Raw genomic sequence first — 14,548 nt, forward strand, 5'->3', positions numbered from 1 at the left:
CTTCATAGCCTTTGTCGACCTCTTGCAGCAAGAGTCGCTGGTTCGACTGGGCGATATCAGCCCTGATCCGAGACCTGACCGGAGTATGAGCCCTCATGTGCCAAATCAGCTCTGATGTTTGCTGATCTTGGCAACGATAGATATGTTCTCTCCTTTAGCATGGCCTGACGGAACTTTACTTTATGACTTATCGACTTCTATGCCATCAGCATCTCATCTATCACTGTCACCTTTCGAACAGTTCAGAGAGCCTCTACTGGTCATCGGAATCGGAGACGCGTCCGAATATGCCTGGCTGCAGCCATCACGTGGGACTGACGGAACCCCAAGCACGACATTTGAAGAACCCCCAGCCGGCGACGATGAAACCAATGCTATTCAATTCGGTATCGACGATCTCAGAGAACAGTTTCCTCGGGCATATCTCCACAGCATCATGCTGTTTGATTCAGCAACTCCATCACGACATCCGCGCCTACCACAAGAGACACTCTTGATCCCACCAAGATCACAGCTAAAGACCACGACGATGAAGACTTTCATGTGCGATCTGACTGCAACCTTGCTGGCGGAGATGACCACACTGGCAAAGTCCATACAGGCACTTCCTACTTTAGTTTCGCCCGCTTCTCAAAATGGCACAGCGGAGCTCACGCCAAGCTGGGCCGCATCTGACTCTACTTCGCAATTCTCGCGTCGCAACTCGCAAACACCAAGTGGGAGTAGACCGGAGTCACCCGTAGGAAATGCGTTGAAGGACGGTCACCGCGCGTCAATGCCTGTCTTGCCATCGAGTTCCGGAGGACCCCTGTCTACCGAAGACCCTAGGACCGCTTCATTGAGCGCACAAGGTACACGCACACCCCCGACAACCTTCGACGAAATTTCCGGTATCAATGCTGCCAATACGCTTCACCAAACAAACAGCAATCCCGCCAGGCCTAGCTCCGCAACCAAGAACGCAGCGGACCGCGTGTCGATTACGGGTTTTGGTTCCGGCGGGGTCGGTGAAAGAGCTCGAAACAAGGGACGCGGTCGTATTGGGATCGTGATCGGTACCTTGTACATGTGCGCAGGCCAGTGGGTCGAGGCTGTACGAGAGCTCACAGAAGCCGCGACAAGAGCACGTGCTCTAAGTGACCATCTGTGGCATGCTAAAGCTCTCGAACACATTATGGTCTGTATGCTTCTCTTTGCATGGTCAGGCATGGACTTCCAGGTTAGTCCAACTCTTACATGATGTTAGTCTCATCATCTTACTGACCATCAAGATACCCCCAATCTGCTATCCGACATCCGATAAGTCTGGAGGTAACAAGTCACCCACTCACACACCGTCAAGCAGTGTCTCGGACGTTTCGACTCCCGCCAAACCCCACAAACATGACAACGCACTGGACGCCCTGAACTCGCTGCTTCCAGACATGGTCAACATGATACTGAACCTCTATACCCGTGCGGCCAATTTCGCTGGCGAATCTTTGCCGCCTCTCGCGTTTTCAGAATGTGTAATACGCTTCTCTAAGTTGCTGGCCGCCATCAACTTATCCGGAGGCTTTCTAGATGATGATGCGTTGCGCCAGCTTGTGCAGAATACGCCATACAAGCAAAAGCCACGCCTTTCGGTACCGAGGCTTAGTGTACACCCTACGCGTAATGATATAGCGTCTATGCTATTTCGTGCATTACCTGGACCAGCGGAGAGCTCTGGCATGAACCCCACAGATCGCGTCGTAGTACTTGCTGGTGTCGCCTCGATCTTATCGTCCTTAGGGCTACAACGCAAGAAAGCCATCGTCATGAAGGAGTTTATCACATCTTTGGTTCCTGGTTTGATACAGGCCCGTAAGGTTGGTGCAGCAGAGATGGGAGTACATCCAGCTGCTGGCCTTGCGGCTCTCAACATCGCAAGCGGCGGTAGCTCCGGGAGTGGTGCTCTCAATCTAGGCGAAGGCGAAGTCGAAAATGGGATTGAGGAATTCCTAGGCTTGCTAGGCCGAATATACGGGATACCGAATTCGAAAGGAAACATGCCCAATATTGGGATGCCCAGTAAGAGAGATGAGAACGCGGAAAGTGCATCGGATAGTATTGCTAGTCAACGCGTCGTTGACACTATACTGGCAATATCGTCTTTGCGCTCTTTCGGAAGTTTGAGTCTCAAGCTAGAGATATTACGAACGTGCCTGAGTTTCTGCGAAGCATTACCAGACTTTAATGGCGTCCTCCATTTCACTGCTCTCTTGCTTCGGGTGGCGGGTCCCGGAACAGCACCGAGACCTAATAGCACCGACGTGTTCGTCTCTCTTCCCCGAGATGAGCAGATCCGACTCTACTCCAACATATCGAGAACCGTCACTGCCGCTAAGAAGCTTGGACTACAACATGTAGAAACAGAATACTGGGATGACTTCCTCGTGCGCGGGTTGTTCATTCTCGAGGAAATGGAACCTCTCCGCTTAACTCAAAGACAGGGGATCGAGTTGGAGTCGGACAGCCAAGGAAAAGACGGCCCTTTTCTTCACAATGCCTGGATGAAGAAGCCGCAAACGAATGCTGCAAATACAGTCCTGGTTGCGAATGAGCACTATCGCTTCGTCATAGCCATGCAGAATCCATATGAGTTTGAGCTTGGCGTAGAGTCGTTGAAGATAGCTGCTGAAGGTGTTGAGTTTGTCGCGCTGGAGGAACACTTCCTACTGGGCCCTTACAGGACTCAAAAGTTCCAGATCACAGGGACTGCGCGGACATCAGGGTCGTTGAAGATCATTGGATGCTACGTCAAACTTATCGGCTGCAGAGAGCGGCTATTCCCTATATTCCCAGAGCCATGGAAGCCGAAGAGAGAAGCTAAAATGAAGCGCATGGGCCTCAAGGCATGTTTAGGGGCACCAACATCCCGGCCCTCCTCGGCAATCGCACCATCCATCGACAGTAGAGCAACTTCTCAGCCAAAGCCAGAGTCTTTGACGTTTTCGGTAATCCCAGACCAGCCCGTCATTATAATTACCGATGTTTCGTTACCGCAGTCAGCCGTCATGGTGCTTGAAGGCGAAAGGAAACGATTTACTGTGACAGTGAAGAATACCTCGACTGAGACAACTGTCGACTTCGTCCACATCTCTTTCCAGGATACGGCGACCACTGCGATACAAGCAGCGACTTCAAACAAAGACTTGCCTGCAGCCGAATTGCATGAGTTGGAAGTCCAGCTCGCCCATCATCCGTCCTTGCGCTGGTGCAAGGACGAGGCCGAGGAATCACCGAGCATCAAGCCTGGCGCTGAAGCGCAGTTCACCATCGAGGTTATCGGTCGCACAAGACTGACGGATGCGACTATACAAATCGACTATGCCAACCTTGGAAAGCGAAGATCGGAAGTAGAGGAGCACTTCTTCACCCGTCAGGTCTCTGCGCCCATCTCTATCACTGTGAATGCAAGTGTGCAGCTTCAGCGGCCGGACATAGTACCCTTATCCGGAGATATTGCCTGGTCTAGCGATGCATCCTCAGGTTCGCGCACTCATTCAGATGACGAGGCCTTGCAATCACGGTCGTCTGGCAAAGCCGATGGTCATCTTCGGTCTTTCATCAGTCAAAGGCGGAGTGATGATAGCGACGAAGAGTACTGCATGCTTCTATTAGATCTTAGGAACTCCTGGCCAAACCCGCTCTCGATATTGCTTCAAGCCCGGAAGCCCGTGGCTGATGGCAATTACACCGACGACTCATGGGACGAAGCGCATAGTGTGAACGAAGTCATACAACCGGGGCATGTCAGCAGAGTCGTCATGATCCTCCCAAAGGTCTACTTGAAAGCCCCACATGCGGCTGTACCATCGCTCAATCCCGCCAACCAACGCCAGTTCGTCGTCAGCACGAGCAAAATCTCTCCCGAGACCGAGCGAGCGAGCCGAGAAGCTTTCTGGTACCGCGAAGAGCTACTCAAGATCGTGCGCGGAACGTGGACGGAAGACGGCAACGGACGTCATGGAGAGCTGGAATTGCGCAGCATCCGCTTCACGCCGCGCATGGTCGAGGCTATCAAGCTTGACGATCTCGCCATCAAAACGACCATCGCCTCCGACTACCCTGCAGCGGGTAACGAAGAAGTTGTGCGACAAGTCGGTCGCGCAAAGTTCGAGGTACCGATAGACGAGTTCCTCACTATGAAGACATTCGTCCGCAACCGAAGTCCACGTCCCATCTCACCGATACTCAGGCTACAGCCTCACGTCGCCGGTCTGCCTCATAACGTCGCCCTGGATCTAGACAAGCGCTTTTCGTGGACAGGTGTGCTGCAGCGCAAGTTGCCAGTCATACAGCCTGGAGAGACGGCAGAGTCTGAGCTTGGTATTGTTGCACTATGTGGTGGTACATACGAGGTTGGTGCAACGGTCGATGAAGCGGAGTTCATCAAGATGAGTGGTGGAGACGAGGACGATAAGAAGAACGACGATCAAATGCTGCTTCAGGGTGGCAATGTCCTGGGCGAGCCGAAGCTGCGAACTTGGCACATGACGGAGCCGTGTACTATCGTTGCTAAGAGATGAGGTGGGGACGAGTCTAGAATAGATGGATGAGATAGATCTTATGATGCTTGTTTCACGTCTCATTCTCCAATCAACGACAGTCCCGTGATCACATGATAACGAACAGCAAACTCTGAACAAAGTATATGGGTAACACTCCAAGCGCTTCTGACATGAGCCAAACCGCCTCAGTATGCCCAATCTACTAAGTCTACCCACCGAATTGATCACGCTCATCGGTTCGTTTCTCAAGGCAGGGGTCATAGGCCTTCTCCGCCTCGTCAACAAAGAGCTTCACACAAAGACATGGCGCAGCTTCTGTCTTCGTTTCAAAACCGTGAAGGTATCTTTAATTCGCATCAGCATACAAGTACTGAGTGATGCTGCGTTATCCCCCGACATCGCTAACGAGATCAAGCACATGATCATCGGCACCGAAACACTTGAACAATACGAACATGCACCGACGTCATATCCCCGTGCGCTGCGTGCTATGATAGCCACCGAGGGCAAGGCCGTCGACTTGCGCATTTGGCTGCAAAACCTCATCGTCCAAAAGCTACCTAACCTGCGTACAATCACATTAGAAGATCGTCCCGAAGATCCCGACAGCGAAGACTACCGTCCAAGTATGGGAAGTGTGGAACTCCTGCGAAGAGCTGGCGTCGATTTGAGTTTGAACGGCCCATACGGTCTATCTATCTGGGACAATCCCCGTCGAGGAGACGATCGATCTTTTCCCGTGGTATCGCGATTGTTGGTCTTTGCGACGATTTTCAGTATGCTGCGCTATCTCGACACACATGATATGATGATGGATTTTCGGATCGTTATAAGAGGTCATCGGATTCGGGGGCAGGAGGAAAGCGATATCAGAGAAGCTTTTGACATAACGGATAGGTGTACTAAAGAGGTACTTGACGCTCATCTTACGCAGATTACGGTGGGTGAGGATGGAAGTAGGTATCTTGTCACGGATCGATTTTTGGAGTTTGTACAAGGTCTTCGCGATTATGCGCTAGGTAAGGGCATTTTGTTGATTGAACGGTCGGCTGACGGGCAGTTTGCCTGAGCTCACAGGTGATGAAGGGCGTAGTTGTTATCTCAACGACCTGCGTTGTATGATTCTTCAGGGTGAAAGGATATTGCGCGAGCTACGGCTATTCGCAACAATCGGTTGTCTCAAGTTCCGAACCATCGGCGCCTATATGCCGCTCAACGTCCTCTTGATGACCAAGCGACACCTGCGTATGCGTCTCTGCTGGTTCACCACTGATATCATCGCTCGCGGGTCGCGCTGGTTCATGACACGCTGTGGTCACCAGCCTGGTGAGCTCTTCCAATTTGGTCTTGACTTCCACATGTTGCTGTTCGAGCCGTTCCAGTGCTTTCTTACTCCTTCTGGCTGAACTATCCATTGATTAATCAGGTTGCATAGAAGTGTAGTTCCATCAATACTTACGAATTCGCCATTGAAACCTGGTGAGATAGTATGCGTGATCGTAAGATCTCCCTCTCGCGCACCTTTTCTAAAACCTTTTCTCGAACTCGATACCACCGCATCAGAGTTGGTGTTGACCCCACTGTCAGTACGTAAAGCACCCAGGACATAGGGAGCTGGTCTGTGAGGGGCTCGGGGAGTAGATACATGAATTGCTTCAGGTGGTCTGACGAGTTTTGAGCCGCTTTTTGAGTCGCTTCTCGAGTCGCTTCTCGAGATTTCAAGACGAAATCTGTAAATGTTGTGGGGGTGATCCCAATATCTTGAAGAGATCGCGCGGATGACAATGCGGCTTCCACCATGCTCGTCTCTGCATTCATAGCGCGCAAACAGTAAGCGAGGATTAAAATCTCTGTCGCAAGCAACGAACTCCCAAGTCTCTTTAACCAGATAACATCGTCTTCGTCGTCTTGATTGACGATGAGGTGGGTATTGCCTTGCAGAACGGCTGAAGCTGAACTATTCATCTTCTCAAGATCGTTCAGAACGTCTACGACGGAGTCTTGAATCGATTGCATCTCGATGCGACCATTGCGCAAGGACACAAAGCGGACATAGATGGACGCCAAGATGGCCACGGCAAAGGTGAGAATGCCGGCGATGTTGGCGATGACAGACAGCGGGCTATCCTCCATGGGGAATGGCGCAACGACAAGCGTGCCGAATTCGGCGGTAGCTCGAAAGAGTGCGGGGCGTGAAAGTGTTTGTCAGACTCTCGACCTCGATATTGGAGCTGATGACACGATGAAGGGGATATACGAAGGGAGTAGGCGAATGGGGTAGACGACTAGGTTTTTGATCGTTAAGGCTGAAATTGCGCAACGAGAACCTTCCAGCTGACCCCTCCGCTGAAGTAAGCGGCAGCTGCATCGTGGCGTCCAACGAGGCTACCTTATCTCGCATGCATGCTTCAGCCTTGCAGCACATGCCTATCAACAAACACATCGCAAATTAACTGTCACCAGTATCAAGTTCTATGGCCTTCTAGTTCCCTGAACTGACTCCACTCTTTCCAGTACGTCAGTGAATCGCCAGCCACGCAAAAGCCGTCCGGCTACTCGATGGAACCCTCGCGGCAAGGTAGATTGTCTCTCGAACGTCCATCATTAAGACACCATTTTTGAACAATCATAACCTTGAAACTTCCATTACTCACAGCGCTCGTTTCTGTACTTCTGGCTCCATCAACGGGGAAAGCGTGAGCGATAGGCGCACATATGTCGATGCCCTGAAACTTTTGGAGAGATGTTCAACCGTCAACGAGTGCACGTATTAGGCTTTTTTGGAAACATCCGATCGCAGTGGATGATGACAAGAAACAAGAAACGGGCCAGCAGGCCTTTTATACATCCAGCAAGCGAACTCTGCCATATTCAAGCTCGCTGGTGCGTTTCGAAACGCCTGGCCGCAACATCGAAAGGAGTACATGGTGTTTTGGGGACATACAATGCCGATGCCACAGCTTTCGGCGTCCAGACTCATGATGCAATCATCGCACTCTTTGACGATATGAGAGCAGGAGAACCGCACATAAAATTCTGCAAATATTGTTTTAAGTTGCAGATGATACCACAGTCATGTCTTTGGTATTCTCTTTTTTGAGCGATCACATCTTTAATAGTGAAGTGTGTAGAGGAAGCAGACAACCATGGCGGTCATTTGTTGCAGTTTCTCGTTGATCGCCAGCAGCAAGACATCGATTCTTATTGTCGTAGTTTGAACATCTGTTCTTGATGTAATTTCTAGCAGAGGACAACATTCCTCGCTCATGAGAATGAAGCGGATAGTTTTAGAAGAAGAGAGAACGAGCAGCCAAAGCACTCATGGTAGTGAACCGATAAACTTTTGAGAAAGAGCCAGAGAGGCCATAACGGGACGGCGTGGCGATTTTGGAAAAGCCAACAAGAGCTTGGGATATAAAATGAAGAAAGCTACCAGCGAGAGGAAGCTTTTATGCACGCAGCGCTCGCGCTAGTCATAGCTACAGTTGCTGCACGATTCCAAAATCGCATCGGGAGACAACACGAGATCGAAACGCGCCGACCATAGCCGGCGTCCTGGCATAGTTTGTTGCACAAGACCAGAACTTGCCATGGCACGTGATAATCTGGAATTTTGAGATATGAGTAGGATGTAATTTTTAGAGTCAGACTGACAAGTAGAAAGAATATGTAAGTATCGACCGCAGACTAGCCAAGTCATGGCATGGACAACTGTGCGATTTTAGAGCGGAACGGGAGGTATATTGGTGTAGAGGATAAGAAGCAGAGGATGCGCAGAGGCTTTTATATGCGATTCACCGTGCTGCGAAACTCATGCTATAGGTAGCTTGGTGTTTTAGGGACACACTGCTCATATGACCAACGCGATGTCTTTTGAGTCGCATTCTCGCTCTTCATAGTGAATAGCTTGATGTGTTTGGCAGCAAAGCAGGAAGATAAACATGATTATGTAGGTTGGCACTTTGAGAAGCCGACAATGACCCATGCCCACTGGTCTTTTCTTTTTTGGTAAATAACACAACAAGTGGTGGATGAAGAAAGCCAGGAGGGAGAATGTTAGAAAGGCTTTTATACCCAGAACATCTTGTATGCGGGTCCAAGTTGCTGCCGAGAGGCCATCACCATGTTCTGTCTTTGTTCTAAGAGACATGCAAACTTCGCATACCTTGTGTTTGAGAATGTTTCGAGTATGATGTTGATGTAGCCGCCTGAGAAACTTTTGAAAAGAGTACTCGAGGAGAGAACCGAACAGACATTGGTCATGGCGAGAGCTTTTTTGGGAAGAAGAGCAGAGCACATTCCTCGTCTCTAGATGTTTTTAGTAAACCGCAGGAAGAGTGTGATATAGAAAGCCAGCCCCCAAACCAACGAGAGGAGACTTTATACCACTCTCCCCAGTCCCGACGACCGACACGGGTTGGCGACAACGGGTTTTGTCGACAGGCGCTTCTCATGAGCCTATTGAATGTTCTTTTTGGTTCTTCCCACAAACACTCCGACATGGGTATTCGCACATGTGGTTTTAGAAAGGCGGAAAGGAAGGACAGATCATAGAGTGAAGGCCGGTACTTTTTGGACAGGAGAAGAACCATAGGTTATGTCCTCGTCCTTTTGAATTAAAGCACCGGAAGTCAGGGAGTAGTGAAGAAGGCCAGAAATGCGGTATCGGGTATGTTTTATAGCTGGATTGGCGAAAACCCGCATCCTCTGCTCTCGATCATAGGATTTTGGCCTTGGAGATTTTTATAGAAACGGTACTTTCAGAATACTCCATGTATCAGCGCCAGATCCAATCTCCAGAGCATGTTGAGTATGTCAAGTCGTTTTGAATGCCAGAGTGGCAGCGACAGACCGCGAGCCGCAGACATTCTGTCTGGCCGTTGTCTTTTGGAGGAAGAAACTCAGAACAGCCATGGATTCGAAACAAACTCATTTTGGTAGATTTCCGGAAGGTGTGGTGTATAGGAAGCAAGAAGAAGAGAGGAAAAAAACGAGCTTTTATATCTCATCTCCATCTCGTCATCTCCCAGCCATATGCCCTATGTCGCGCTTTTTTTCAGAATTCTCAGCACTCAGCATAGCTCAGGCCACGACTGAAATCCTGCCCATTTTCGAGTCGCACAACACTCCTCCATTTAGGCGGCATTGCTTTGTTTTGTTGTAGAGAAAAGGTAGAAGTAGGACGAAGCCAGCACACTCAATCATCAAATTCTAACAACTCATTTTCGAGTAAAAGAAGAGGAAGAGCGAGAACGAACATAATAAAAAGCGGCTAGTCTTTTTGGTGTAATGCGAAGGGGTCGCGGAGAGGACGACATAAGATGGGAATCGAGGGAAGCATTTTTGAATGCGAAGCTTTCAGTCTTCCACTTTCATGTAATGCTGCCGAAAGGCTTTTGGTAGAAAGCACACAGGAAGTGTGGTGATAAAGAAGTGAAAGGAAGAAGCAGAGGGGAATTTTATATGCCACCGCCAGCATCTCCACTCTCCATGATTTGTTTTGTGAATATTTTGTATGCGCAGCGCAGAAAGCAGTGCTCTCCATGGCACCTTTTCCAGACCATTTGGATAAGGCTCACAGTCTCCATAGATGAGTTGCAGTCGTTTTTTAATTGTCGCTAATGGGGAAGAGAGCAGCACAAGCGCACATATCGATCTTCCAGTCGACTTTCGGAGAGGGAAGCAGAAGCCCACATGTATGTATACTGCATGCGTTTTGGTATAAGAAGGAGGAAGGTGGTAGTTGTAGAAGGCAAGAACCCAAGAGAGCGAGAGGAGGTATTTATGCATCTCTCGTGTCCGGTCCCGAGCATGAGGTCGCGCTTCAGAACGTTGAGTATCCAGCCAGCGGATCAAGTCTCTTGTCTCATGAGCTGAACGTGTCTGGATTTTGTTTTCCACAACACTCGACTTCCACATAAGTTCGAATTGCTGTAGTTTTGGAAGAAGTCGAGGCGGAGAGCGCAGATACATTGATTGTAACTTGCATTTTGAAGAAGACGAAGGCCGGTACACACATGTTAATGGTGACTCGATGTTTTGAAAGAAGAAAGGAGACTGGCGCACACATCCCTTTGATGGCACCTTGTTTTTGGAAAACATCATAGTATATGCGGAACATTTGGAAGAAACTTGGGAAACAGGAGAAGTGTTTTTATACATCTCCGACAGCCGGGCCAGAGGAACCATAGTCGGATTTAAGAATGGTTTTGGAAAAGCACAGTCGCCGGCGCCATGGGAGAGTTTGTTGGCCTTTTGTAAGGACACCCAGCGGAAAGACTGCTCATCAAAGAGCGGAAGAGGTATTTTGGAAAGGATGTTGGAAAGACAGGCGGACAGCACGCACATATCGTCCAGCTTGCTTGATTTTTGGAGAAGGCCGACAGGGCAAACATGCGATCCTGTAATCTTGATTTTGGAGAATGTTTGTATGAAGATGTAGAATGCAAGAGAGGGAGGAAGCAACGAAAAGTGGGTTTATATACCCCACTAGCGCAGTCTCTCAATATCACATGCACCAAGCAGCTCCAGAATTTGAGTGAAGTGAAGACACCAAAGTTTGATCATCATTGCATAACCCATCCGATCATCAATCTATCATATACCCATACCTCCGTCTACGCAAAGAATGATGTAAAGGAAAAGAAAGAGACTCCTGTAAATGCCCTTAACCATCATGTATACATTCATGAAAGCATCGCAACCAAGCGTCAAAAGGAGCCGTTACCATAGGGCAAGCATTAGGGAGAGAAGAACACAAACCCCCGAAAAGTAATGGCAACAACCCACCATCGCACTCATCTCTAAAACCTTGTTGCAGGGGGAATCAACCATCCATAGTAATATACACATATCGCAAAAACCTTCTTCTAATCAATCCCAATCAAACGACAATCGCTCCTAGTTGTTTGCCAGCGTAGGCGCACGCCTGAGCTTGTAATCCGGCAGATGGTCAAAGTCATCCGTTTCGGAGTTGTATCGCCAGGCCTTGAACTCGACGCCGTAGGGCTTGGGTTCGAGCTGGTACAGCATACCCAGCGGGCAATCCAGGTCAGCCACGTCCTCGCGCTTGAGGCCCTGGAAGTATGCCAGTAGCACGCGGGCTACGCTGCGGTGTGTGATGAGCAGACAGTGGTCTGTCATGCGCTCGAGCTCTACGATAACGGGGCGGATGCGGTTGATGACGTCGAGGTAGCCTTCGCCGCCGGGGCCGGGGTATCGGTATGCGAGCTTGTCGCGTCGCCGTTGGAGGTACTCGTCTGCGTACTTTGTGCGGATCTCTTCGTAGGTCAGACCTTCCATGAGGCCTGCGTTCAGCTCGTCCAACATGCGCATCTGCTTGACCTCGAAGTCTTCGTCGCAAAAGTATTGCCCTGTTTGGATGCCGCGCTTGAGCATGGATGTCCAGACACAGAAGTTGCGTTGTTCGAGCTCGTGGCTGTAGTACGGGTTCGGAGGGGTGTGGTCGCCTGCTACTGGCGGAAAGTGAGTATTGGCCATCTTGTCTGCCTGCCGGACTGCCCAGTCCTTGCGCTGGGCCGCAATAAAGCGTGTCATCGCCTTTGCGTACTTTTGTCCGTTCTCGCTAAGGTCGGAGTCGCCGCCAATTTTTCCAGCCACGTTGTCCGCTGACTCGCCGTGTCGTGTTATCCAGATCATGCGCGGTGCGAGGTTGAAGTTGAGGAGGTAGTAGACGGCTTGGCCAGCAAGGAAGCCCTTAATCTGATGCGAGATCATCTTCCGGCCAACATCCACCATCTTGACGTACGGCATGTTGTTGTCTTCCTCGTAGTCGCCGATCGGAACGTAGTTCTTCTCGTAAATGGCCACGCGTTTCTTGAAGTCGGCCAGTGCCGCGACCTTGTCCTTGTCCTTGTAATCTGGGCCTGACAGCTTGAGGCGCATGTTGGATTCGAGCAGATTCTGGTCTCGGCATACGCTCTCGACGAACAGAACGTTGAGTTCTGGCCCGGCACGGTTCCGTATCCGCTCCATGATCTGCTGGCGCCGCGCGAGTGTGCTGTTGGTTGCATCGAAAATGCCGACAGATCCACTGCCTTTCAGGATGTAGTCGAGCAGATCGTCTAGAGTCTCCATGGCGCATTGCTCTCGCAGTGCCGCTGCCCGTTGGTTTTGTGGGTCGAAAAAGTCCGCCGACTGGTCCATGGACTCGTTCTCCTCCTCCACCGCCTCATTGTTCGGCGACGGCGCCTTTGGGCCTGGCGATGTGACTTCGACGCGTGGTGGTGGTAGTGACGGACCCTCTTCGTCATCCTCCGCAATGGCCGTGCTCCCCCGGCGTGGGTCCGGCAGGTTCTGTGGGTCTACGGGCCCATCGTGCGCGGGGTCGCCATTGATAAGAATTTTCGCAGCGATTTGCGGCAGTGTGTCCTGATGCTCCTCAATGGCCTGCTTGACAGACGAAGAGACCCGCTCGAGGTTCGCTTGCGACAGCCGAAACCCACTGTGACTCGCAGCTACTCTCCGCTTCTCTCCCACATTGAAAATCTTGGTGTCGTGCTGCAGCCAGTTCAGGTACCGTGCCATTTTCTTTGTGATGTATGACTTGCCGCGCGCGGGCAGTCCGACCATGACGATGACGAGCTTGGAGCCAACATCTCGCTGTGCGATCTTGCCGTCGGGGGAGACCTTGGACTTGGTCAGACCGGGGATATCGAGCGTAGTAGGCCGTAATCGCGGGGTTGACACGGCGGAGCTGTTGCGGGTTATGGCGCTGTTACGGTCAGTGAAGTAGGATGAGCTCTGCGGCGGCGCGTCTCCATACTCCCGCGGGCTCCCCGGAACGGATGGCAGTGGGGTGTCACTCAAGGCAGCACCCACGCCGTCCTTTGTGACCAGAGTGCCATTGTGGTGTTGTTGTTGGACCGGGTTCGGTACAGCCTTTAGTTCGCCATTCTGAAGTGCGCGCTCCTTGAGAGCTTGCACGTTCTTTGCAGGCGCAACCGCAGGGAATCTGGGCTCAGCGGATGAGGCGCGCGGAGTGAGGTCGTTGTCGGGGTTTGTGTTTGGTTGCTTTGCGTTGTCGAGAGGGATGGTGAGTTTGCTCATTACAGATCGGGCGTAGATGGAGTGGGAGCTGAGGCGGCGGTTGGTAGTCGAGGTGTTTGAGGAAGCTGAGGATCGACGGCGATTCGGGTGCTTGCGATGTACAAGCTCGGTCACCATCGGCGTCGGGACTGCTTCCATGTTCGGCGTCATGCCAAGATGTCGAAATACTTATGTCAAGCTAGTCTCGCCGCTGCGCTAAGATAGCACCCAAGGCGCTGGATGCGAGTCGCGGCTGCCGGTGCAAGACTGAGTTGCGTTGAGGAGATGTTTCAAAAAAAGTTGTGTGGAAGAAGGGTCTCTGTTGGAATGTCGGGTGGATTTGCAGAGGCAGGCTGATCGGGCCGTTGACCTTATCAAGGGCTGGCTCGATATGACTGTTCGGAGTCGGCCTTTGGTTGAGAGAACCACGGGTACGCCGCTGGAACTAGGCCGTTGGCGGAGGACGAGTTTTCAGGAACGCGCGCAAACGCGTTGAGAAATGCATCATCGGCAGTTTATATCTTGCAGCCTGGCCGGTGAAACTGCGATGCAATAAGGCGCGACTTGTCTGCATCCCTCGCCATGTTACAGGCCGCTTGGCAGGTGCAGGTGTTCATTGCTCGAAGCGGACAAACCCCACAGTCCGACTCCGATAACCAATCAATCCACCACGCCTCCCAACGCAGCTCGCGACGATGAATAGAGCACACCTTTACTGTGAACTGTACCCAGGTACAGTCTGAGTTAAGAACCAAAGTAGCCCTGAAACAAGCCATGGTTCCATTGTCGTGTGATGCTCCATTACTTTCAAGGTGTCTCGTACTCGTCCGATGTCGACCAGTTCGTGGGTGGGCCCAAACAACGTCAGCGTGCAGCCACCAACTCCACTGTTGTACTGTATAGGCAAAGTCCTTGGCACGCAGATGCAGTACACACGCGACATGAATTTCCCCAGATTCCGAGAC

At 51.1% G+C, this 14,548-nt stretch overlaps 3 protein-coding genes across 3 annotated transcripts; 2 read left to right on the forward strand and 1 right to left on the reverse strand.

Annotated features, from left to right (window-relative positions):
- Window positions 1-199: 199 nt before the first annotated feature.
- Window positions 200-4,553, forward strand: J4E90_008462 (uncharacterized protein; the record flags this gene model as incomplete). The annotated part of the gene is made up of 2 exons (XM_051437988.1): window positions 200-1,219; window positions 1,272-4,553. 2 exons carry the CDS (start codon window positions 200-202, stop codon window positions 4,551-4,553), a joined length of 4,302 nt encoding a protein of 1,433 aa, XP_051287987.1.
- A 172-nt stretch (window positions 4,554-4,725) lies between these two features.
- Window positions 4,726-5,941, forward strand: J4E90_008463 (uncharacterized protein; the record flags this gene model as incomplete). Its single annotated transcript, XM_051437989.1, has 2 exons — window positions 4,726-5,288; window positions 5,674-5,941. The coding sequence occupies 2 exons, from the start codon at window positions 4,726-4,728 to the stop codon at window positions 5,939-5,941; spliced, it is 831 nt and encodes a 276-aa protein (XP_051287988.1).
- Window positions 5,942-11,435: 5,494 nt separating this feature from the next.
- Window positions 11,436-13,742, reverse strand: J4E90_008464 (uncharacterized protein; the record flags this gene model as incomplete). Its single annotated transcript, XM_051437990.1, has 1 exon — window positions 11,436-13,742. The coding sequence occupies one exon, from the start codon at window positions 13,740-13,742 to the stop codon at window positions 11,436-11,438; it is 2,307 nt and encodes a 768-aa protein (XP_051287989.1).
- Window positions 13,743-14,548: the final 806 nt, after the last annotated feature.

The sequence above is a fragment of the Alternaria incomplexa genome (assembly GCF_024043165.1).
Source record: "Alternaria incomplexa strain BMP 0042 chromosome Unknown scaffold_13, whole genome shotgun sequence".
NCBI classification, from domain to species: domain Eukaryota; kingdom Fungi; phylum Ascomycota; class Dothideomycetes; order Pleosporales; family Pleosporaceae; genus Alternaria; species Alternaria incomplexa.